This window comes from Podarcis cretensis (genome assembly GCF_951804945.1).
Source record: "Podarcis cretensis genome assembly, chromosome: 9".
In the NCBI taxonomy this organism is placed as follows: Eukaryota; Metazoa; Chordata; class Lepidosauria; order Squamata; family Lacertidae; genus Podarcis; species Podarcis cretensis.
In genome coordinates this window covers 21,631,095-21,655,766 of record NC_137178.1, presented here as the reverse complement: position 1 = coordinate 21,655,766, position 24,672 = coordinate 21,631,095, and the positions used below count along the sequence as shown (strand labels likewise).

Sequence of the window (24,672 nt, the reverse complement as noted above, 5' to 3'; positions counted from 1 at the left end):
TCAGCTGGGCTCGTAAAGAAAAAGTGTTTTATATGTGTTGTATATGTGATATAACACTGTGGCACCAGATGGCACTGTGGAGCTCTGCCTTTCCCTACCAAATTTCCCTGTATGAGTTTGCAGCGTGTTTAACTGAATCACTTCTTTGACATGTCTAGATCCATCCCTGCTCTCACACACCTTCCCTTGCTGGTTGCTTTGTGGCCGTGTGACTGCTTTTCCTTTGCTTAGTAGCAACCCAGGAGGGACCCAGAGGCGGCTACTTTCTAAGTTTCCAATGAAACACTTGGAAGGACCAAGGATCTGCAAAGGCAAGGCAGGTCCTTCAAAGCGCTCATGTCCATGGTCCGTTCCACATGCACCTCTCTGAATCTCATCTTATACTGGGATCTCGTAAAGCAGAATACACTCAGAAGCAGGGTGGAATTGGAGCAGGCTTCAAAAAAATTAAGAAACGCTGACGAAGAGGCAAGATGTGGGACTTTGGTATATGTAAGGCTGTGATACATGCCATAACAGAGTGGTATTAATATACACACTGAGATATGCAACTGCTGGATACTATTATTGTCCCTCTAAATACCATACTCTATTTATAACCCCAATCTTTTCATAGCACTTACAGTAAAATACAGTAACCAGTGAGAGAGCAGAGCTAATTAGGTTTGCCATAACAATCTGACGCCCCCTTCCCCTTACAGCCCTCTGTAAGGCCCCCAGATGAGTATGGCTGTAATTATAGATCTAAATGGCTTCTGCTAAGACAGAACAATTGAACAGAAGGTACCAGCTGGCACAGAAGTCACCAGGAAAGCTACAAGGACAAGGAGAAGGCCTCTTTTACTTATTTAATAATACCTTGGTCCAGCTTTTCCATAGTTTTAAACAGCAAACTAAGCATGCAGCTGACTGCAATAGACACTTTGCAACAGTATTTGTCAAATAACCTAATCAAATCCCCTCCCTGTATGAAGCACAGGGCTGCTTACAATAACAGCTTTCCAACAGTAATAAAGCAGCTCTTAACACAACCATTGGGAAACACTGGTGCCAATAAGAGGTGCGTGTTTTTCTGTTGCTGATGACAGCACAAGACGAATTTTGTTGGGATTATGGCAGGTAAGGGAGAAGGTTAAAATTTCCTTCTCTATGCTATGTTGGTCAGGTGGTTCTGATTCATAATGGACCTGCCCCTCCCCCACAGTACAAAAAAACAAAAATAAAACCTTACACAGCACTACAGATGACACACTCAACATTGTGTGTAAGCCCTTATTGACCTGGCATTCAGGTCAAACACAGCCCAATTAAGACTTCAGTGGGATCAGGGATGGATCTTGAGAATTACACCCATTTCTTCCACAAGATCTTTCAAATATTATACCACAGTTCAGCTGTGCTGTATCATAGCTTTGGCATTCACAGATGGGTACAGTTCTCACCCCATTAAAAATGCATATTAGTAGCAAGCATAACATTCGTAAGACCTGATTCTAACAGTAATTAAGGCAGATAACACTGACTGATAAAACAATGTAACATGCCTTAATGTGTTGCTGTGGTGTCATGAGGTCAGCCAAGTTGCTGTAGAATACGCGATAAATCTGAAAATGTCTGTGTTCGATAATTACAAACCTAATATCTCACTAACATCTTGGTAAACAATAATTTCTTTTTAAGGAGTGCTTTTACTTATCAACTTGAACTTAAGGCACGCACAGCTTGCTCTTTTATTTACTTACTGTGGGGCAACTTTTACATTCATCCGAGACAGGCTCTGCTGCCAGTGAAATTGCAACATAATTTGAATCCAGAGCCTTGATAATCTTAGCAACCTGCTTCCCAGCCATCACTTTTGGGCCAGCTTCAGTTGACTTCAGTTCCAGTTTCTGCCTGTTAGGTACACATATTGAAACAGAGCTTTACATCTTGGTTGCAACTTGAAGACATATCCAGGTAGCCAGACTTCTCTACCTTTAATAGCTGTGCTAATAGTTGTGTAGAAGAGGGAATTTCAGTAGGCATAATGTATCATGCAAGCTATTAAAGGTTCAAAAGCCCTGGCTTTTCTGCAGATGTCCACCTTAATATATATCCCCAATTCCATCCCAAACAGTAGCTTGTAATTATTACTGTATGCATTACTTCATGTCACCATGTGTAAGTAGGGACTTAAAGACTTTCACATTCTAAGCTTTCTATAGCCAAGTAACTGCAATAAGCAAACTGTTTCTATATTCAGTGACAGGCCACAGCATACAAGTGAGCATTTAGACACTGGGTTCAGCTGCAGCAGTCCAAGAAACTCAGTTTAAAGTGTGGCGGGGGGTGGGGTGGGACTCATTGACTCCAAGATCACATGGCTCTTTAAATTGTAACATGGATTATGACATTTACTGCCAATGATTGAGCAAATAGAAGAAATGCAACTGTAACAGACTGATGAAAGCAATGATCGAATTAGGTCCATGGGGTTCATGAAGAGTCGGAAACGACTGAACAACTAAACAACAACAACAACAACTCTTGAACTTCCATACAATACTAAATAATTTTCAAAGTACTAATGTATTTGCTTTAATTCATGGTGCTTGGGATGGCAGCAAAGGGTAGCAGGCTATAAAACATATCATTTCACCACTAAGCATGTTCTGCAAAATAGTCAAACAAGCCAGCTTACTTCGAAACTACTTTCACGTCAATTGCTCGCTGAATATTCACGTTCAAAATGTGATTTTCTTCTGCCCGCACTGATTTAATAAAAGTGTCCTCCAGCACATACGTTGTGGCGGAAACTGATTTTTGGCTGATGTCAAAGAGCTGAAATATAATTTTGTTAGGACCAGGAAATGCAGAAACAAAGTCAGTGCAAAACATGCCAAAACATAGCTATGGTATGCTAGATATGTACTACAGTGTGGTTGCATGTGTAATGACTATAATTGCAGTATAGTTGCATGTGTAAAAAGTCCTCATTTTAGTCTGAATTTATTCTAATGTACACATCTTTGCATGCAATTTCCCCTAATATAATGCATTTCCGTATGTTGTTTTCACTAGAGGTTATTTTGTTTTCACAAAAGTTAAGTTTTTCTTCATGCAATAGGAAATTAACATATGAAAGAGATGGCCACAAGTAGCACATGACTTTTAAAAACAAGATTAGGCAATGAACTGGAGAATATATTGATGATGCTATTAAGTATGACAAAAGAAACCTTTTATTCAAAATTACTAAGTCCTCCCCACTTTTTTCTTTTTTCCTCTTTTTGCCAGATGCTAGAAAGAAACAAGATGTTTGCCTCCATAATTCCCAACTTGTGAGATTCCCTTCCCAGACACATTTGGCTGACTGTAATTAAAGATGAAGTGTTGGCCAAGTGTTTGCCTGGAGTTTGGTGGGATTACCAAAGCGATTCTTATATCAGGATTAAGATTTGAGGACTGTTCACAGCATTGGGAAAGATGGCTCCATGGTCTGACTCGCGAGGAAGTGCTTAATACCAGGCCAGCTGCACAACTAAAACATCACTGTTCCTTGTGTTTCATAACTCATCACATGCCTACAGTATGTGTTGAAGATATTATCCATACTATACCTGACTGTGGCTGGTAAATCCTGTCCGTTCTAATTTACAAGATTTCAAGGCTTTAATTTTAGTGATTTCATTTTCCTGAGCCTGGTATGTAACATCGCATTTGCCGGAAATATCCACCTAGAAAATTTAAATAATAATCAATTAAAAATGGCAAAAGGGTTATCACATTGGAATACCTAAAAGCCTCTGGGCCAGAGTGTCAGGGCCAATGTAGACATGATATTGACACCAATACAATAAAATCCATATGGGTCTTAAAATTTCACACACACACACGAAAATTAAGGAACTAAAACCATCAACCATGCACTTGTTCACATGTTGCTGAGTTGCATTTCCGAGGGTGATGTGACTGGGCCTTAGGCGGAGGTTATTAACTGCCTTCCGATTAGCTCTTTGATTCAATAACACATTTGCTTCTGTATTATGTGCAAAATCAAATATATTTCATACTAAAGGTAAAGGTAAAGGTACCCCTGCCCGTATGGGCCAGTCTTGACAGACTCTGGGGTTGTGCGCCCATCTCACTTAAGAGGCCAGGGGCCAGCGCTGTCCGGAGACACTTCCGGGTCACGTGGCCAGCGTGACATCGCTGCTCTGGCGAGCCAGAGCCGCACACGGAAACGCCGTTTACCTTCCCGCTGGTAAGCGGTCCCTATTTATCTACTTGCACCCGGAGGTGCTTTCGAACTGCTAGGTTGGCAGGCGCTGGGACCGAGCAGCGGGAGCGCACCCCGCCACAGGGATTCGAACCGCCGACCTTTCGATCGGCAAGTCCTAGGTGCTGAGGCTTTAACCCACAGTGCCACCTGCGTCCCCATATTTCATACTAGCAGTGAACATTTGAGAGATTGTGCAGCTTGCATAACATGATGCAGTACCTCATTGACAGTCCCAGAGTTCATCTGTATCTGAAACAAGCTAGCCAGGCCTCTCTTGAGATTCTGAATAACAGCAGGTTCATTTTCATAGGAGTAGAAGTTCTTAACCTGAATGGAGAGGGAAAACAACAACAATGTGGAATATTTTTTTCACCTGAAAATTGTCCTCCAGAACTCAGGCCTGATGACATGAAAAAATCTTTAGACAGTTGTGTACATATGGAGGAATAAATGCTTGGTTTTCTCACAGTACATACTTTGTGTACAGGAAATCCTAAGTACCATCTTTGGCATCTCCAATCTAAAAAGGATCCGATGATGGAATGACTTCTGTCTGAACCCTGAAGAGCTGCTGACAGAGTAAACATTCTGGGCTAGATGGATGACTCTGACCTGGTGCAAGGCAGTATCCACTGTCCTTACCTTTAAAACCCTTATAATAGTTGTGCGAAAAGTGCTATAGTATTGGGAAAACGATATAGAATGCTCTCACGTTTTATAGTCATCCCTCTCTTACTACCCCAGCAGAATTTCAAGATAACGTATATCTTGTACTTTAACCTCATCACGCAAAAATGAACAGTAACCAAATCAATGACATGGAGACGTGTCGAAAACACAGTGAACTTCGACCTGCCAGACAGTCCTCCTACATCTGAACTTAACTCAAGACTTTGCACCTTTAGCTAGTGCTTAAGAAAAGGGCTTTTCTACTTCTAAAAACAATAACATCAAGAAAGTCTGTTATCTATTTTGGGCATCCGACTGCTAAAGATTTACACCATTGTGACAGCAGTGTTTTGTGGCATCATAGTGAAGCAATGGGACGCGGTTGGCGCTGTGGGTTAAACCACAGAGCCTAGGACTTGCCGATCAGAAAGTCGGCGGTTTGAATCCCCGCAACGGGGTGAGTTCCCTGCCAGCCTAGCAGTTCAAAAGCACACTGAAGTGCAAGTAGATAAATAGGTACTGCTCTGGCGGGAAGGTAAACGGCATTTCCGTGTGCTGCTCTGGTTTGCCAGAAGCGGCTTAGTCATCCTGGCCACATGACCTGGAAGCTGTACGCCGGCTCCCTTGGCCAATAAAGCGAGATGAGCGCCGCAACCCCAGAGTCGGCCACGACTGGACCTAACAGTCAGGGGTCCCTTTACCTTTACCTAGTGAAGCAATATCCTATGTGATACAAGCGGGAGAAATCTATTTTCCTGTGCTGCTTAAAACCAGGTATAGAGGCGGGCGAGCAGTGTTTTCTTTCTGGGGGGATGCAGGGGTACGCATACCCCAAAACATTTTGTGAATCTAAGTTTGGCCTCATTGAAGGGTTGTATTTCAATTTAAGTAGGAAAATGAGAGTACCCCTAAACATTATTATTTTTTTTAGAAAAAAAAGCACTGGAGGTGAGTCACCTCAAGCTCTGCCTAATCTCACCCCTGACCTGTGATCTTTCCACCTGCTGCTGCACCTGCATAGCACTTGATTCACCTTCATCATCATTTTTTATCATCATTTTTAATTTGTATACCGTCTTTCTATCTTACAATACTCAAGGCGGTTTACAAGCTGAAGAAACAAAAAATGTACATCTTATAACAATCTAATGCAGTACAAAAATGTGATAATAAAACATAACTTTAAAATAGGCAACCTACATCAAAAAAGTAACAGCAACAATCATTAGAATATTATAAAATAATAATATCAACATATGCATAAGTTAAACAGAAATCCACTCAACAGTTACAATAAATAATATCTAAACTATAATCAATAAAACAACGGCAAGCCACAGTACATAAAATAATACAATACACATCGAGAAGCAGAGGGTAGAGCAAGGCAGGTGGAAGGACGCCTTGCCTGACGGAGTCTCTCCCCTCACAGTTCTTCCATCATTAAAGCAACATCACAAGTTATGACACAGCATTGGCTAATAAGCCTTGGAGCCTACACTTTTCCTAACACAATACATCAAGAAGTGAAGAGATTATGTGTAAATATGTTCAAGGAATGGACAGGAACTGTGAAATAAAGTCTTCTCACTCACTCCTTACCTTTCCACGAGTCCACTGCAGAACTACAGGCCTTTTTAAAGCTGCCAGGTGCTCTTTTCCAATTACTGCAGCTGTATTTTTTCCTTCAAAAATGTTTTTCTTTTTTGGACGCTCATGCACGTTTTCAAGTTTTGCATCTGTAATCTGAAAAAGCAAATGGGAAAGGCAGAATGAAGACACCTACACTTACCTGACAGGCAGGTGCAGTGATGGAAGAGGCTGAGCACAGAGCTGAACGTGGCTCAGCTTCAGTGGCCAGCTCATCCAGAGCACTCAACCTCCTCCAGACAATGCAACAACGCATGCGCATTGCGTGCCTGATGTCACACACGCACAACGCAGGCTGGCCCCCTCAATCTTGGGGGCAACTTGGCACCTCTGCTGACAGGGGAAGATTACCTACTGAGATTTTCACCTCACCCACTCCAATTTGCTTTCAGTATGCATATTCTGCGGTAATCCAATGTACTACGTGGAATTTATATTACTGTTACCACAGGCTGTTCTTCTAACACTGAATTGTATCCAACTGGTACTCAGTGCAAACACACTGAAATGAACGGAGCCAAGTTGGTCATATCCACTAATTTCAATAGATCTATGAGGAGTATGACTAACGTTGGATAAGGCCCACTAAGGCCTATTCAGATATCTTTTGGGTTCTAATATTGCCAGAGATATGTTTAATTAGAAATACTAGGGACTGAACCTGGAGTCCTATTCACACAAAGCGTACTTCTAAGTTATGACCCATATACAAACAGGATCATAACTTCCTTCTAGGGGTATACAAAACACTCTAGGGAGGAGAAAATAGCATTGTGCCCAGTGACCCCATGTCTGGCCTTCATTTTTCCATAGCCCCCACCTTAGCCTCTGAACATTCAGCAGAAGATGTGAAAGACATACCTGCACACAGCTGTGTACATGTGGTCTTCCATATAATAAGACGCCCTGATTTTATGCCATTTCACATCTTATACTGTGAATGTGGATACTGTACATGGAATGGAAGGGTGTGATCATGTCCAGTGGCCCCACATCTGACTTTGGTGCACTGGAAATTCCAGGCACTGGAAATTCTCCCATTAAGATCTCTGGGAAGGTCAAACTTCCATTCCAAGAGTACCTTGTGTTAAGGGCGTCACAGTTAAATGTGCTCATCTGGGAGTATATCTCGTTGATCTGGGTCTGGCCGAAGACAATTTACCCCCTGAGGCAAAGGACAGGATTTCCTCCCCCATCAATTCTACCAGCCAAACAGCCTGGCAATTGACTCTTCAACACCGGCAGTGTAACAGCACCCTTTACCTGAGGGCAGCAGACTAAGGGTGGTAATTCTCAGTAATTCCAATACCCTGCCATCATTCTCTGACCTCCACCCCCACCATCTCCTGTCTATGGCAGCCACCTGACTCTGCCTACTGGAAGCGTAAGCCGGGGTATCCAAACTGTGATTCACAGACCACCAGCGGTCCATGGTGTGCCTGTCTATTTGTGGTTGAAGATGGGAGACAGCACATCTATTGCTTAAAATATTCAAACTGGTTTTTAATTGTGTTCCATTGCTTCTTTTATCTCTTATGTTGTATTTTACTGTACTACAGTCTATGGAATCCCAACTGCAATACAATAAAATATATCAGAAAGAAAAGAAGAAATAAAATGCAGTTAAAAAGCATGCAGCCGCTAGCACACCATCATCAAGACCCTCAGCGATTTTCAAGTGATTGGGGAGGAAACCAGTAACTTATTGAATATACTGGGCCATACTTCCATTTAAGTAAACTTAGCAGTGCAACCCTGAATGCTTAAGACTGCATCTTAAGTTACTTAAATGCAGCATGTATTTACTGTTTACACGAGCGAAAAAATTAACTCAATTTTAACTCTGCCTCCCACGTTATACATGGGGTTCACTTTTCTTACTTAAACCAACTGGCAGAAAACACATTAAATATGTCCTTTTGCGTCCACTGCTTGCCTACCGCAATTTTAATCAGCTGATCGTCATCATTATCAGGATTTCTCCATACTAAGTTGACATCCACGCCGCATGAAATTCGGTAGCCCGCACTCTCCAGGGATGAGCCTTTCACCCTGTCCAGAAGCACATCTGTGGAGTAGGCGAACTTATATAACTTGTCATTGTTTATTCGTGGACCAGTATTGTGGCCTGTGAGGGTGGGGGAAGAAAGGTGGAAAGCACAGAGTGAGTGACCAACATAAATCCAAACTGCCTGCCTAATGCTCTTCTCCCTAAAGCTTTGCTTAAAAATGAGAGATGACGCACCAGCCTGCCTCTCTCTGAGTCATGCCCTCCACAAGCCTAGACATGCCTGTCCCTAAGCCCAGAGTGCTAGATGAAGACACAACACTCTTGGAGTGCTCAAAAACACTCCCTTATTATTAGTCTGGCAACTTGGAGAACATTTTACCTTCCAAGTCCCCCGCTAAAGGTGGAGTGGGAGGTAGTCTTCGGCTGCTGGGTGGGGAAGCCCCCAGCCACCTTTACAGCAGAAGACTTTAAGAGATGGCCATGGGGCGCAGGGGGCAGGGGGTAGGGGGAGCTGAGGCAGCAATGTACAAGCACACAGCTGTTGACTGGCCAGCAGGGCCCAGCATGAGTCACTGTATCAGCAGCCTCTCTTATTACTGACACCACCACATTGGCTTCTTCTCCCAGCGCAGCAGAAAACTTGAAAGTCAGACAGACTCTCTGGTTTGCCAGCCAGGCAACCTTAGTTGGTTTGAGTGTGATGCTGATATTGCCAAGGTTGCAAGTTCGATCCCCGTACAAGGCAGCTGCATATCCCTGCATGGCAGGGGATTGGACTAGTTGGTCTTCAGGGTCCTTTCCAATTCTACAATTCCAGACCCTCCAAATGTCCCTATTTTCTAGGGAGAGTCCCGGATTTACAGAAGCCGTCCCAGTTTTGGAATTGATCCCAGAATGTGCCCCTTTTCCTTAGGACATCCCTATTTTCATCAGAGAAATGTTGGAGGGTATGGAGTTATCTGAGCCCCGAACCATCTGAAGGCAGCCCTGTATAGGGAAGATGTTTAATGTTAAATGTTTTGTTATGTTTCTATATATGTTGGAAGCCGCTCAGAGTGGCTGGGGCAACCCAATCAGATGGGGGGTGTATAAACAGCAAAATTATTGTTGTTATTATTATGGACATCCCTATTTTCATCAGAGAAATGTTGGAGGGTTTGCAATTCTAGGATTAGTATTTCATATTAGTATTTTCTCTCAGAAGTGCTGCCTTCTAGTTCTCCCTCGAAACACATGGAAATTTGGTCTTCCAAAATGGTTCCTAGTTTTAATGCACAATTGTTGTTGTTTAGTCGTTTAGTCGTGTCCGACTCTTCGTGATCCCATGGACCAGAGCACGCCAGGCACTCCTGTCTTCCACTGCCTCCTGCAGTTTGGTCAAACTCTTAACATTCAAAAGAGCTTATTTAACCTAAGCTGCTTTCCCTTTTGATTTTGTTGCCCCCCTTCTGATATATTTGCAGAAGGGCAATCATATGCCCTTTGGGCTCCCATCTCCTTAAATAGTGCCAGACCTGGACTTTAGTACAGTATTTGATATACTGACTTAGGGTCAAGAGTGCCTCTGGGTTCTTGCAGGAAGGAGTGGGTAGATACACAGCTTGACTTGCAACCCTAGTGTCTGCCATTACGGCTGTCTATAATTAAATCATGATACTGTCGTATAATGCACAAAGTTATGCTGCCTGAGTTGGGACAGCTGTCAGGGCCTGTGCCTTATATTAGTACTCTCGGCATGCACAACATGTACTAACCACTAGCTGGCTTGGGTTAGATCGTAAGCTTGCACTGGCCCTTGTAAATTTAGGGTTTTTTCCTAAAAAGATAAAAAGAGCAGCAAGCTATTTATTAGAAAATACGATTAAAATGCATTGCTTGGTAACAACTCATAATTTGCTGTAAGCTCAGTGAATCAAAAAAGCAGCGTTATTAGAAAATAATATTAACGTGTAGCGAGCAATGCATATTTATAATCTGATGGAATCAAGCCAAAATATTTCCAAGCAGATGAAACCGGATATCCTGAAGAAATATGGGGGTTTGGAGGGAGGTTTATTGGTTGGGGGTGGGGTTCTTAATTTTATTATGGTTTTGTATTTTGTTTTGTTTTGTATTATCTTGTATTTTTATGTGTGAACCAGATGAAGGGTGCTATACAAATTTAATTAATGTAAATACTAAATAAAAAGAAAGGTTAATCTTGGCCCAGTTCTGACACTAACCATCAGATTATTCAGATTGCCATCTTCCTGGTAACCTCCTAAGGCCTCCTACTGGAAGATTTCTTAGGAGGTTACCAAGAATATGTGTTTGTTTGATTGTTGTAGTAGCTGATACAGTGGTACATCGGGTTAAGTACTTAATTCGTTCCGGAGGTCCGTTCTTTACCTGAAACTGTTCTTAACCTGAAGCACCACTTTAGCTAATGGGGCCTCCCACTGCTGCCGCACCGCCAGAGCACAATTTCTGTTCTCATCCTGAAGCAAAGTTCTTAACCTGAAGCACTATTTCTGGGTTAGCAGAGTCTGTAACCTGAAGCATATGTATCCTGAAGTGTATGTAACCCGAGGTACCACTGTACTTTTCTAGCTTATGGGGCAAGTGATTCAGGATATAGACATTGTGATCCCACCCTAAGAAGACTTGGAACTGGGCAAAATTTGCCTGGTGCCCTTGATTCCTTGGGTGTAGGGGTAGCAGGAATATTTCAAAGCCCTTCTCAGAACTCAAGGGAGGGGGCAAACAAGCAACCTCAATGTGCAAGAAAATTAACCCAGCAAAAGCATGGTTTGCCTGTATGTGAGGATTGGGGAGGCCAGTGTTTCTACTCAAGTAAAGGTAAGGGGACCCCTGACCATTAGGTCCAGTCGTGGACAACTCTGGGGTTGAGGTGCTCATCTCGCTTTATTGGCCGAGGGAGCCGGTGTACAGCTTCCGGGTCATGTGGCCAGCATGACTAAGCTGCTTCTGGCGAACCAGAGCAGCACATGGAAATGCTGTTTACCTTCCTGCCAGAGCGGTACCTATTTATCTACTTGCACTTTGATGTGTTTTTGAACTGCTAGGTTGACAGGAGCAGGGACCGAGCAACAGGAGCTCACCCCGTTGCGGGGATTCGAACCGCCGACCTTCTGATCGGCAAGCCCTAGGCTCTGTGGTTTAACCCACAGCGCCACCTGTGTAGAATTTATCAAACCTAATTATTCTTTGTTTAAAGAAGTCATCGCTATCTGTCTGGTTCTTTTCAGCAAAAAAGAAGAGAGTGCTTGCCTGAGCACACTGGGTGTTAAGGACAGAGTTATGTGAAAGCTAGCATCTTGCTTTGTCTGGTTGCCTAGGCAACACACAGGAAGAGGTTGCTCTCTGTGACCTGAGTTCAGTGCAACTGCTTCTACCTGAAGATTGCAGCAGAGCAAAGAGACAGCTAATGTGGACAAAGGGAAGGGCCAGTGCCAGATTTATGTATAAGCTAAATAAACTATAGCTTAGGGCCCCACTCTCTTGGGGCCCCCAAAAAAATTTAAAGGAAAAAACCACCTGGATGTACATCTCCAAAATATAAGATAAAAAGCAAATAAAATAAAACCTGCATACAGCAACAATGTTTTGTGTTGTGTAGGCTCCTATTTGTTATGTGCAAATGGCTTTAGATACCTATTAGGCCCATAAATTACCATATAGCAAATATTCAATACAAAAAACAGTGACAATTTGTTGTTGACAAAGGGCAGCTCGACATATAAAGGGCCCCATTACCTTCAGTAGCTTAGGGCCTCGTCAAACCTAAATCCGGCCCTGGGAAGGGTTGTAGCTCACTGGCAGAGAGCTTGCTTTGCATACAGAAGTTCCCAGGTTCAACACCTGGGAAGGTGGGTCGTAACAGGTCAGCATGTAAATAGATGCAACTAAAAGATGAAGAACTGGGTCTCCAAATGCATGTTTGGCTTAAAAGTGAGTCCTGGGTCTGAAAAGGTTGACCATTCCTGGTGTAGGAAACATTGAGCTAGATGGACCAGTGGCTTGGCTTCAGTAAAAGACAGCTTGTTTTGTTCTTAAGGGATGCAGGCAATGCATTCTGAGTCATCATAGTTGTTTGGGAATGACTAGTTTGCTACTCAACGAAAGCATCCATGACAGACGGCCATCCAACCTCAGCTTACAAACCTCCAAGGAGGGAGAGTGCAAAGCCTCCCCAAGGAGTCTGTTCCACTGTCGAACAGCTCTTACGGTCAGAAAGTTTTTACAAATGTTTAGTTGGAATCTCCTTTTTCGTAACTTGAAGCCACTGGTTCATGTCCTACCCTCCAGAGTGGGAGAAAAAACCTTGCTCCATCTTCCATGTGACAGCCCTTCAGATGGCTCCCATATCTCCTCTCAATCTCTTCTTTTCCAGGCTAAACATACTAAGCTCCCTCAACAGTTCCTCATAAGGCTTGCTTTCCAGACCCTTTATCATCTTGGTCACTATCTTCTTGCACACGTTCCAGCTTTGTCAGTATCCTTCTTAAATTGTGGCACCTAGAACTGGACACAGTATCCCAGGTGTGGATAGAGGCAGAATAGAGTGGAACTTGATCTAGAGACTAGACTTCTGTTGATGCAGCCTGGAATAAAAGGTAAAGGTACCCCTGCCCGTACGGGCCAGTCTTGACAGACTCTGGGGTTGTGCGCCCATCTCACTTAAGAGGCCAGGGGCCAGCGCTGTCCGGAGACACTTCCGGGTCACGTGGCCAGCGTGACATCGCTGCTCTGGCGAGCCAGAGCTGCACACGGAAACGCCGTTTACCTTCCTGCTGGTAAGCGGTCCCTATTTATCTACTTGCACCCGGAGGTGCTTTCGAACTGCTAGGTTGGCAGGCGCTGGGACCGAGCAGCGGGAGCGCACCCCGCCGCAGGGATTCGAACCGCCGACCATTCGATCGGCAAGCCCTAGGCGCTGAGGCTTTAACCCACAGCGCCACCTGCGTCCCTTGTGCAGCCTGGAATAGCATTAGCTTTTTTTTGCTGCAGCATCACATTGTTGACTCATGTTGTGATCTACTAAGCCTCCTAGATCCTTTTAATCATGTATTGCTGGTAAGCCAAGTGTCCCCCACCTTACACTGGTACAGCTGGTTATTCCTGCCTAAGCATAGAACCTTTCAGGCTGAAAGGGACTACAGTGGTACCTTGGGTTAAGAACTTAATTTGTTCTGGAGGTCCATTCTTAACCTGAAACTGTTCTTAACCTGAGGTACCTCTTTAAGAAGAAGAAGAAGAAGAGTTTGGATTTGATATCCCGCTTTATCACTACCCTAAGGAGTCTCAAAGCGGCTAACATTCTCCTTTCCCTTCCTCCCTTCACAACAAACACTCTGTGAGGTGAGTGGGGCTGAGAGACTTCAAAGAAGTGTGACTAGCCCAAGGTCACCCAGCAGCTGCATGTGGAGGAGCGGGGACGCGAACCCGGTTCCCCAGATTACGAGTCTACCACTCTTAACCACTACACCACACTGGCTCTTTAGCTAATGAGGCCTGCTGCTGCTGCCGTGCCACCGCCACACGATTTCTGTTCTCATCCTGAAGCAAAGTTCTTAACCTGAGGTACTATTTCTGGGTTAGCGGAGTCTGTAACCTGAAGCGTATGTAACCTGAAGCGTCTGTAACCCGAGGTACCACTGTAGTGGGATTCAGAAAAACAGAAAGAAAAATCCCTTCTGATGGGCTCCAGCGTCACTTGTTGCAATTCAGGGATCTTTTTAAGCATGGAATTTTGTGAAGGATGAGGAAAGGTTTAAGATGGCGGAAAGATGGCAGCCCTCATCTGACCACACCACCCATAGGTGCCAACTCCCTATGGCTGAGGGGACCTTAGGCTCCCTTCCCCAAATTGGGATACTACTAAGCGCCCCTCCCCCCCCCAACTTTGAGTGTCCTGGCCTCGCTGCAGCAAGCCTTGCTGTGCTTTCCCACACCTGCAGCAGGCTGCCAGAATGCCCGATGGGGCTTGTTGCAGGGAAGCGCCTATGACACCACCTAAATCCACCATACTTGAGCAGTATTATAGCTGTCCACAGAAACAGCATGCAGGTATGAGAGATTACATTGTCCCTTATTTTCCTGCTTTGCACTATTTTTGAGTGCTTTTGCCTGGCAGGAATAGGTGCTTGAGCTCTGTTCGTGGTTGAAGCAAGAGAAACAAAGAACATGATGAGGCATTACGTAAAGCAGATGAGGACCACTGTCTTGGCCATCAGCACAACATTCATTTTTTAAATGAAAGAAGTGTTACCAAACCACTCCAGTCCTTGGTTGATTATACACGGGAGTATGCGCTGTCTCACACATTGCTCCAATGGGACCTTTTTATAAATACACTTAACTACATAAAGTTTGTGTAAACTATATAAAGCTTGTGCACAGTACTTTCTGTCTCTTCAACTCGGGATTTGCTTCTAAATAAACATGCTTATGGGGGAGCCTTGTGGCAGCAACTGACAGAATCTTTTCTTAGAGGAAGAGATACGTTAAACCCTGTTATACGTCAGAAATATTTAAAGAAAGCTGGTTATTTTTGGTACTTAATGTGAAATAGAGAAGCAGCAATGCACAACCATGACCTTTTCAGTTCTTTCCACTGCTCACTATTCATGAGAGAAGCCTGTTTTCATAAAGTCTGTTAAACATAGGGAGCCCTGTGTATATCACTGTTATGGGGTTTTTGAGAGCTAGAGTTTCTGGCTGACTGGATTTAGTAAGTGCTAGAATTTAATCAATGCTTAGAGAGCTAAACTGGAAGCCAGACCCTTAATAGCTGGGCTCAGCTTCCCATGTCCAGGCCAGCCTGATAATGGTTAAGCAAACAAAGGGTGCATGGAGATAGCCATGTTCAAATATATAAAAGGATGTCACATAGAGGAGGGAGAAAGGTTGTTTTCTGCTGCTCCAGAGAAGCGGACACGGAGCAATGGTTCCAAACTACAAGAAAGAAGATTCCACCTAAACATTAGGAAGAACTTCCTGACAGTAAGAGCTGTTCGACAGTGGAATTTGCTGCCTAGGAGTGTGGTGGAGTCTCCTTCTTTGGAGGTCTTTAAGCAGAGGCTTGACAACCATATGTCAGGAGTGTTCTGATGGTGTTTCCTGCTTGGCAGGGGGTTGGACTCGATGGCCCTTGTGGTTTCTTCCAACTCTATGATTCTATGATTCTATGAGATGGGTGCTTAACAAAGCTGATTCTGTGCCAGCCGGAAAGATGGGTGAAGTCCCTCCCTGAGCTTAAGGTTCGGTAGAAGAACAAAGGAAAGTAGTACAATTTCAGGATTGCTGTATTGTATGCCTGGTGTGCTCTAAGGGAAAAGGTTTATGAATCAGTAAGCAGCAATGCAATCTAGGCAGCTGCCTACTGAAAAGTTAGGAGTTATGTGAGTGGGAAAGCAAGGCAAGCTGTGGGGCAACAGGCAGGATGTCTCATGCCTGTTTGAACCCAGGACTGTGCCTATGATAGAAGCAAGACCCTTTTGGAATGCAATGCTGTGCACCCCCCTATCCTAGGCTCAGGTTGTGCATACATGTAAATAAACCATATATCATAAAGACACTACGGCTGGGCAATATCTGGGCAATATATCACCAGCTAAACACCACGATATACCAATATATCACACAATGTCTGAAATAACGATGGAGTTATGTTGAGGCATTGACTGGCTTCACGGTTTTCCCACATTGTGATTTTTGCATAGCAATCCCTCCCCCAACACACACACCATGATTCACAATATATTGCCAGGTCAAAAATTATGAAACCGAAATCATGATATGGACTTGAAACTGGTTTTGGAAAATATATTGCCCAGCCCTAACACACATCATGATTTGCAATATATTGCCAGGTCAAAAACTATGAAACCGATATCACAATATGGACTTCAAACTGCTTTTGGACAATATATCGATAAATCACCCAGTCCTAAAAGACACCACAGTCTCTGTTATGCCTCATTGTCCAAAATGAAACACAGACCCCAGATAAGAGCCTGGATCTCTCGGGAATATTGCACTGTTGTGGAGATTGGGGGTGATATTGCAAGAGTCTAGAAGAGAGGTTCCCAGAGCATGGGTAATTCTGGCCAAGCTATCTCATAGCTATGGTCATAGCTAGTGACCTTTATCAGCCAAAGCTGATAAAAGACACTTTGAGCCACAGAGGTCATGTGAACTTCTAATGACAACGTTGGGTCAATAAGCACCCTAAGATTTGTGAATGTCAGCCTTCAAGCAGTGCGACCCCATGTAGAACAGGGTGAACAACCTTCTCTCTGTGCAGCAAGCGGAAAGCAGCCTTGTAAAAGCAAAGTGTTGAGAGTCAACAGTGTGACAGTATCTGCTTGGCTGACCAGAAGCTGACCAGACAGGCTTAGAAATGGGGAGGAAGAAGTCTCATAAAACAGAGGCTGCAGACACTGCAAAACAAGGCCCCAGGCAGCTGGAGTGGGAGCCTAGGGGGTCTAGAAGGAAACAAGGAGAATGAAGAGAACGGACTGAGAAAGACAAGCAGAAAGGAGGAGGGGGGAATAAGGAGAGCTTTATCTCAGGGGAGAAAGGGAGGCAAAAGTAAGAATGTAGAAAGGGTCTAGGACTGCGAATCCCAGTGGTGAACCGAGAAAGATAGCAGAAGGCTAGACAGGGACACTACACTACAGAAACTGTACGAATAGGGGCAGGATCAGGTCATGACACAGGTGCCCATGGGCTAAGGGATCCACCAAATGGTTTCAGAAGAGATCCCATGGGCCTTTGAGAATTCCTGGAACCAAAATGATGACTAGAAAAATCATCACACAAAGTATCAAAATTAATTATCTTTCCTCCCATCTTTTATCGTTAAACGTTCTGTACTAAACGACCATTCATGAAAAACCGAAAGCCATTTTGTCCTGAGAATTGAACCTAGTCAGCATATCTTCCTAATCCTCTTTGAGGACTGATTGCAACTCATCTTCTGATCTCTAGTCTCAAAGTCTAGGGGACATTCTGGCTGTAAAAGCTCCTACCTTTAGTCCTAGAAGTTCTTACTCTGGTCCTTGTGCTATGTAGCTGTGCACATTGTATTTATGTAGACGGATGGCCTGACTGACCTCATGTGTAAGAAGGTAGCAAGCCACTTTTACATTTCACTTATGGACCTAGAGTTTACCTAGACATTGGAAAAGTGGAGTTTCATCCTCCTCTACGTCACAGAAAGGTGTCATATCACATAGCTGTCATCCTGAGTGCACTCCCATCAATTTAGCCTGCCATTTGCAAGGGCCAGCAGACTACCTACACATCACTGTTATGAAAGGATGCTTCAGGATTTTCAGCAGCATGGAAGAGCTGAAGAAGACAGGTGGGGTTTGTTATAGTATACAATTAGAGGTGAATTTTGAATATTCCATCCTCAGAACTCTGCCAGATTCAAAGCCCAAATGGACTGGAGTCTTCTTTTCTTAAATGTTATTCAAAGGCAGATTGACAATACAAACATGGTGAGCACTCTTGATATGAATCCCATAAAGTGATTCAAACGAATTCATAATCATGAGCATAATAATAATCTTTTGGAAGTCATAAAAAGCAACATCTGGTCGAGTGTCAGAGTATTATCTCCAATCTTTGTAAGAAGACTATTTTTACGAAGATATGTAACAACTTAATTTTATACTGGCTTTTTGGAGGGGTGTTAAATATTTATTCAGCTAATAATTATTATTTCTATTACTATAATAACTATTATACACAGTTATTCAAGAACTGTGGTGAACAATACATTCCTATACATTCAGAAATAAACTCCATTGGGTTCAATGGGACTCACTCCTAACAAGTAAGTGGGTATAACATTGCAGACTAAATTAATAAAAGCACATTGCAATCCTAACCGTGTCTATTCAGTAGGGATTCATAGTGCATTCAGTCAGGTTTACTCTCAGGTTAGTGGGGTTACAATGGCAGCGCCACTTTCCTAACACCATTTCCATATAGATCCCTGTTAATGGCTACAGAATTGAAGCCCAGATCCAGACTCCACCGGAGAGGGACAAATACACTGATAATATAAATGCCTTTGGCACTTTCTTTTTCAAACTACAGAAAAGCTGCTCTTGACATGGCTCACCAGCCATAGTTGGGTGATCTAAGCGTATTGCAAATTTAATATGATCTAAAAACAAAAAGTCTCAGATTAGCACCCTTTACTGCCCCCTTTTTCATCAAAATTACCAAAGGAAATAACAAAATATTATCTAAATAAGTAACTTACCTTTCACAGATGCTGAGTAGGTGGAAATGATGCACGGGAAAAGCACAGTAAGAAGAATCATGCTTGCCCTGTCTAACAGCTGTTATACTGTGAAATATTTCAAGGCTATGGAGAAGTGAACTGCTCCGATTGGAGTGAAGCCTGAAAAGAGGGCTTCAGAATCTGTCACAATAATGTTTATCTAGATGTAGTAAGGGTCAGATTCCAAACTCCACACTTGGGTACTAAGTTCATTGAAGGCCTTTCCAGTTAATTATTAAGAACTGAGGTAACTGGTGGCATTCTGACGTTTCATTGTTCTCCTCAGGTGTGTGTTCTTTACTAAAATACATGCTGGCATGTAGCTCATATATGACTTAGTTCATCTCCTTGTAAATTTAGTCAATGCAAAGCCTGTAGGCTGCACGATAGGAAGTCAAGGATAGACAAGCACTTTCTGGGGGAAAGTACCATACTGATTTCTTCTTTGTCTAGACCATTTACACTTTGCCAAAAAGACTCCCTGGAAAAGACCCTGATGTTGGGAAAGATTGAAGGCACAAGGGGAGAAGGGGACGACAGAGGACAGAGGACGAGATGGTTGGACAGTGTTCTCAAAGCTACTAACATGAATTTGACCAAACTGTGGGAGGCAGTGGAAGATAGGAGTGCCTGGCGTGCTCTGGTCCATGGGGTCACGAAGGGTCGGACATGACTAAATGACTAAACAACAACAAAAAGAGACAGGAAATTTACCATTAAAAAGGACCAAAGAAGTGTGTAAATGCCAATTCATATAGAAATTGCAAATTTAGAAATAATGATTTTAATTTTAGGGTTGCTATATTTTGAGGAACAAAAAAGAGGACGCCATGACGACTCTCATTTTAAATACCCCTACTATATGTAGGCTATCGAAGCTGTGATGTATTGCTGAGGGGGACAGGAGAAGAAAAGAGGAAAGCAAGTCTTCAACCACCAGTTATGTCTCATCCAGAAAGTACAGTGGTACCTCGGATACTTCAGGTTACAGACGCTTCAGGTTACAGACTCCGCTAACCCAGAAATAGTACCTCAGGTTAAGAACTTTGCTTCAGGAGAGAATGGAGATCGCGCACCAGCGGCACGGCGGCAGCGGGAGACCCCATAAGCTAAAGTGGTGCTTCAGGTTAAGAACGGACCTCCAGAACGAGTTCTTAACCCGAGGTACCACTGTTTAGCCAGAGACATTTTGGAAAATTTTAAAAAAACTACCCGGACAGAAATTTTACCCGTGAAAAAGAGGACGTGTCCTGGAAAAAAAGGACACATGGCAACCCTAATAGAAATAGAATACATCAGTCCACATTGGGAAAGATTGTGACCAGGTGGCCTGTGTGCCTTGCTCAGTCTGTTGTCCAGGTGCTGACTATCAAAAGGCAACTTCAAGGCATCTGTTCTTCCTCTTAGGGTTCTTTGTAATGGACCAGAAAGCCCTCTGCATTGCATGGCCTCATTTCCCAAATAACTTGAGCAATACAGAACAGCAGGGGTGGCCGCCTGACAGCAGCATTATTGTTCCTTCCTGGGACAAGCAGAGCAGTGATGAGGTGGAGGCAGCTCAGGTGCATGAGTGGAAGGACCAGTTTGTCTCTGCCAGTGCACCTGTACTGCTCCATCCTCACCACAACATCCTGGGAAGTGGGAGTAACACTGCTGCTAGGAGGCCAGCTCCACGGTGCCACCCTACTGACCACCCCTGTCTGGCAGATTGTTTCGCTTCATAACCTATTTTGCACTTCCTGTGTCATCCTCCCCACATATTTCATTGCCACCACTGGCAAAAATTGCACACATTTTTCTCACATCAATCCTTATTTCCAATTCAGTGAAAGTCTGCTTTTCTGAATAACTGTTTTTAATTAATACCGGCAATATTGAAAATCAAATTAGGGTCAGGTGAGGGCATGCTCGCTAGGTAATGCTAATGACATTTAAGCTGGGACCCAAAGAGCTACTTCAAACATGCTATGTGGGAATTTTGCTTTTGTTGTTGAACAGAACCCCTCCTCCATGCCCTCTCACCATCTGATGATAAAACATCCTACAGTCTCGGCCATTGATGTGTAAAATCATCCTTCACATGGATAATTCTGTAAATTCTTACAACTCCTCTGTAAAGGCTGGCCAGGATTATTATTTCCGTTTTGACTGATTCGTTCATTTATGGTGTGCAAGATGTGTGGAGAAACTGCAGAACCAAAACACTCATGACCCTAACAGCTGGGTTACATGGGGAAAATAAGGAAAACTCTTCCTCTGACAGGATGGTAGCTGTAGGGGAGAGGATTAAGCCTCCCCTTCTAGCATGCTGCAGCCCCAATGGAAACTGGAGGAGGGGGACACCTTTGTAAAAGGGGGAAATTGTGTGCTTCTCTGCCATGCTAGCTTAACTTGTATCTCAACACTTAGTTCATGTTTAAAATCTCTATAAGGTAAGGAATAATGACATATTCACCAGAAAGTATCTGTTCCTCCTCTATTACAGAGGTAATATTTCAGAAATGCACACAAATGCTCACACGCATGTTGGCAGTTGGGTGAAATTGGAATAGGATTCTGTGAGTGATCAGCGCATTACTCTTTTGACTGCCATTGTTCAAAAGTCATCAGGTTCCACAGCTGCTGCCTGAATGTGGCTTTGGAAAGAGGACACAGATCACGGGCAGTATTCTTCTTGAGAATATAATCTATATGTCCTTGAGAGACAATCATTATGAGAAGAAAAGTGGGGCAACTGGAAAGCTGATCTATAGGTGCTCAGAAACCTTGTAATATACAAGCCACCTTCCATTCACACCATGTGAATCATGGTAACATCTCTGGAATATAAGAACATAATAAAAGCCCTGATGGATCAGAATGGAGACCCGTCAAGTCCAACATCTGATCTGGCAAGCAGCTAACCAGATGTCTATGGAGAGCAGAAGGTGAGGACAACTGTTGTTTCCCTTTATTCCGAGGTATACTGCATCTGATCCTGGAAATAATATGGTATATAGTGAACCATGGAGTTTGATCTTGAGGATAAGGCAGCTCCATAGAATTCCAATGAAAAGAAAATCAGAAGTGACCACATTACTCTGTAGAAGAGCTTCTAGAGAACAACTGCATTCATAGTTTCAGGATGAACTTGCTATACAATCAAGTAATTGCAGTTATTACCCTTGATTTCAACAAAGGCTGCATGATGGTCTCTTCTGGTACACTTCAGTTAAGTCGTGGTGGCCAGTGCTCTAGGGTTAAAGTACAACCACTGTCATAAACTTCCAGAGTCCAAGCAATAAATATACTACCATTATCACCTAATAAAACTAATTGTGCTTCCTTTGACCATGCTGACTTCAATAAAACATTCTCATTCTACTCCTCACAGAAGACAAAGTAAGCGGTTAGTGGGGCAAATGTCACTTGCATATTTGTCATTTCTATATTGTCATTCCAAATTAACTGTTTTTCAGCCAAGCAGAAATGGTTTGTATAGAATGGAAATTACCATACATTTATGTAACTCTTTGACTGCAGCAATAGGAATGTTCTCACAGTACTTTATGATTGGCAATTCTAATTCAAATAAATGACTCTGAGGCACTAGTACTTTATTCAAAATGTGAGGAAACAATAATTAAATAAATGATACAAGATTAATCTCTTTACAATGCTATATCAAATTCCCAAAGACCATTATTAATGATGTAGTTCTATACTGATTTACCTGGAAATTTATAGCTAATGGCCATCACAATATGCTTCTGAGTAGACATGCTTAGGATTTCACTTTAAAAAGCATAAAATGTGCATTAATTTATATTATGTTATTTTGAAAACATGCCTTGATTATTGAATGATGATCTATTCACACTAATAATTGTAAAAACTGAAACTCAGAACAAAAACTATACTGTCCTAAATCTAAAACCATTCATATTCCAGGAATGAATGAGCATATCAAGCTGAAACAAGATAAATGTTCATATGTTCTTATTGATATGAAATATATATTATGGCTACGATATATAAATACGCTTACTGGCTTCATTTGCTTTATTTCAAGAGCTAGGTGAATATGTCTTTAACATGCACTACACATAACACACAGCTTCATTTTATATTGCCTGCTTCTGCTGTGATACAGTAACTTTAGTATTCTTCCCAGAAAATATTTGATTGGGAAAGACAAGACTTGCATAACACACTTTCTATCTAATCAGACAATAAAGCTGCAGATTCACTGGCCAGCGTGGACTTTTGAAATCAAGCAGGCTACACATCATGCACTGTGGTCCTAAATCTGCTGTGCCACCACATGAATTTAAAGACACACATAATGATGCACAAGATCACATTTTTTTACGATTCATAAAGCTGATATGAAATAACTCTTTAACTTCCTTCTTTCCCATGCTTACTTTCACCATGTAACACATAAAAATGGGTTGGTTCTGAATGAGTTGTTACAATGTGGTATGCAGTGCTGGTTTAAATCTGGTTCTATTCAGGTGTAGGGGAAAGTCAGGTTTGCAGCTTTAAGAAGTTTTGAGAGCCAGAAGTTTAATGGCTAGAGTGCTGAATTTAGTTCAGGGAGATCTAGGTTCACAATCACCACTTAGGCATGACAAGAAGCTCACTGGGTTACACTGGAACAATCACCATCTCTCAGATAACTACTTCACAGGATTGTTGAAAGGATAAAACGACAGTTGAGGTCCTTGGCGGAACAATGAGATAAAAATGTAATAAAGGAAATCCATCCATCTGCTACTCTCACAACTATCTATCTTTATGCAAGAGAATGGCTCCCAATGTGTTCATGCTATTGGACTGACTTGACACAGTAGATGGTTTCTACACACACCTCCCATATCATTGAATCTTAAGAGACCCAAGGGTCATCTAGTCCAACCCGCCCCCTGCAATGCATCCTTCAATAAAGGGGAAAGTTGACAGCTGTGCAAGCAGAGAGCCACTCGACCACTATTTCCCAACGTTCACCCACATGTTCCCAATAAGTACTCAAGTGAAATATACTCGGAGTCGAGTGTGGATTTCATGCTCTTTATTCAGCTCATAGTGGTGAGGAGGAATGGAAGTTCCCCTAGAATGTCTGCTTTATACACATTATTTACACAATGGGCCCCACATGATTGGCTAATTCCAGGATTCACCTGTAGGCCAATCAGGTTGCGGATTCACTTCCACCTGGAGCTGGATTGGGTGGCTCCTGTTGCTGTAGAAGACTGCTGCATTCTGGACCCTATTGTCCTAGGACCAATCAGACTGCTGCATTCTGAATCCAATTGTTCTAGGGCCAATCAGACTGCTGCCTTTTGGATCCTATTCAACTCAGTACATAACATTAAGTAAGACTGACCTACTACTCTCCCCACCCCCACAGCAACTGTCCAGATAAACACTGCCTCTGAACATGGAGGTTCTCTTTCACGGTGTTTCTCAAACTTAAGTCCTCAGCTGTTGCTGGACTACAACTCCCATCATGCCTGACCACTGGTCCTGCTAGCTAGGAATGATGGGAATTGTAGTCAAACAGCAGTTGGGGACCCAAGTTTGAGAAACACCTACTCTCTCTTTTTCGAGAGAGAGAGAGAGAGAGAGAGAGAGAGAGAGAGAGCGTGTTCCCAACACTGCCGAGTTAACTTTCGTATAGGTTGGTAAAGCCGGACACACGCAGGCAGCGACGAGGTCAGCTAAAGTACAAGCCGCAACACGTCGGCGCGTCAACCTTAGGACCCCAAAACATCGCGCTAGTCGCTCGCCCGCCCG

General features: G+C 43.1%; 1 protein-coding gene across 2 annotated transcripts in view; it reads right to left on the bottom strand.

Moving 5' to 3' along the window:
- MTTP (microsomal triglyceride transfer protein) overlaps positions 1-19,018 on the bottom strand; it is a 36,766-nt gene extending 17,748 nt beyond the window's left edge. Inside the window, exons 1-7 of one of the 2 annotated variants that reach the window (XM_079990390.1) lie at positions 18,874-19,018; positions 8,521-8,708; positions 6,533-6,676; positions 4,481-4,588; positions 3,600-3,716; positions 2,681-2,820; positions 1,743-1,893 (exon numbers count right to left, since the gene is read on the bottom strand). In XM_079990390.1, coding sequence (XP_079846516.1) covers positions 1,743-1,893; positions 2,681-2,820; positions 3,600-3,716; positions 4,481-4,588; positions 6,533-6,676; positions 8,521-8,708; positions 18,874-18,934 — 909 coding nt within the window. In that variant the 5' untranslated portion in view covers positions 18,935-19,018. Of the gene's footprint in view, positions 1-1,742; positions 1,894-2,680; positions 2,821-3,599; positions 3,717-4,480; positions 4,589-5,194; positions 5,243-6,532; positions 6,677-8,520; positions 8,709-18,873 lie in introns of those variants that run through there. The other variant, XM_079990391.1, reaches the window with a different exon arrangement.
- Between the last annotated feature and the right edge of the window lie 5,654 nt (positions 19,019-24,672).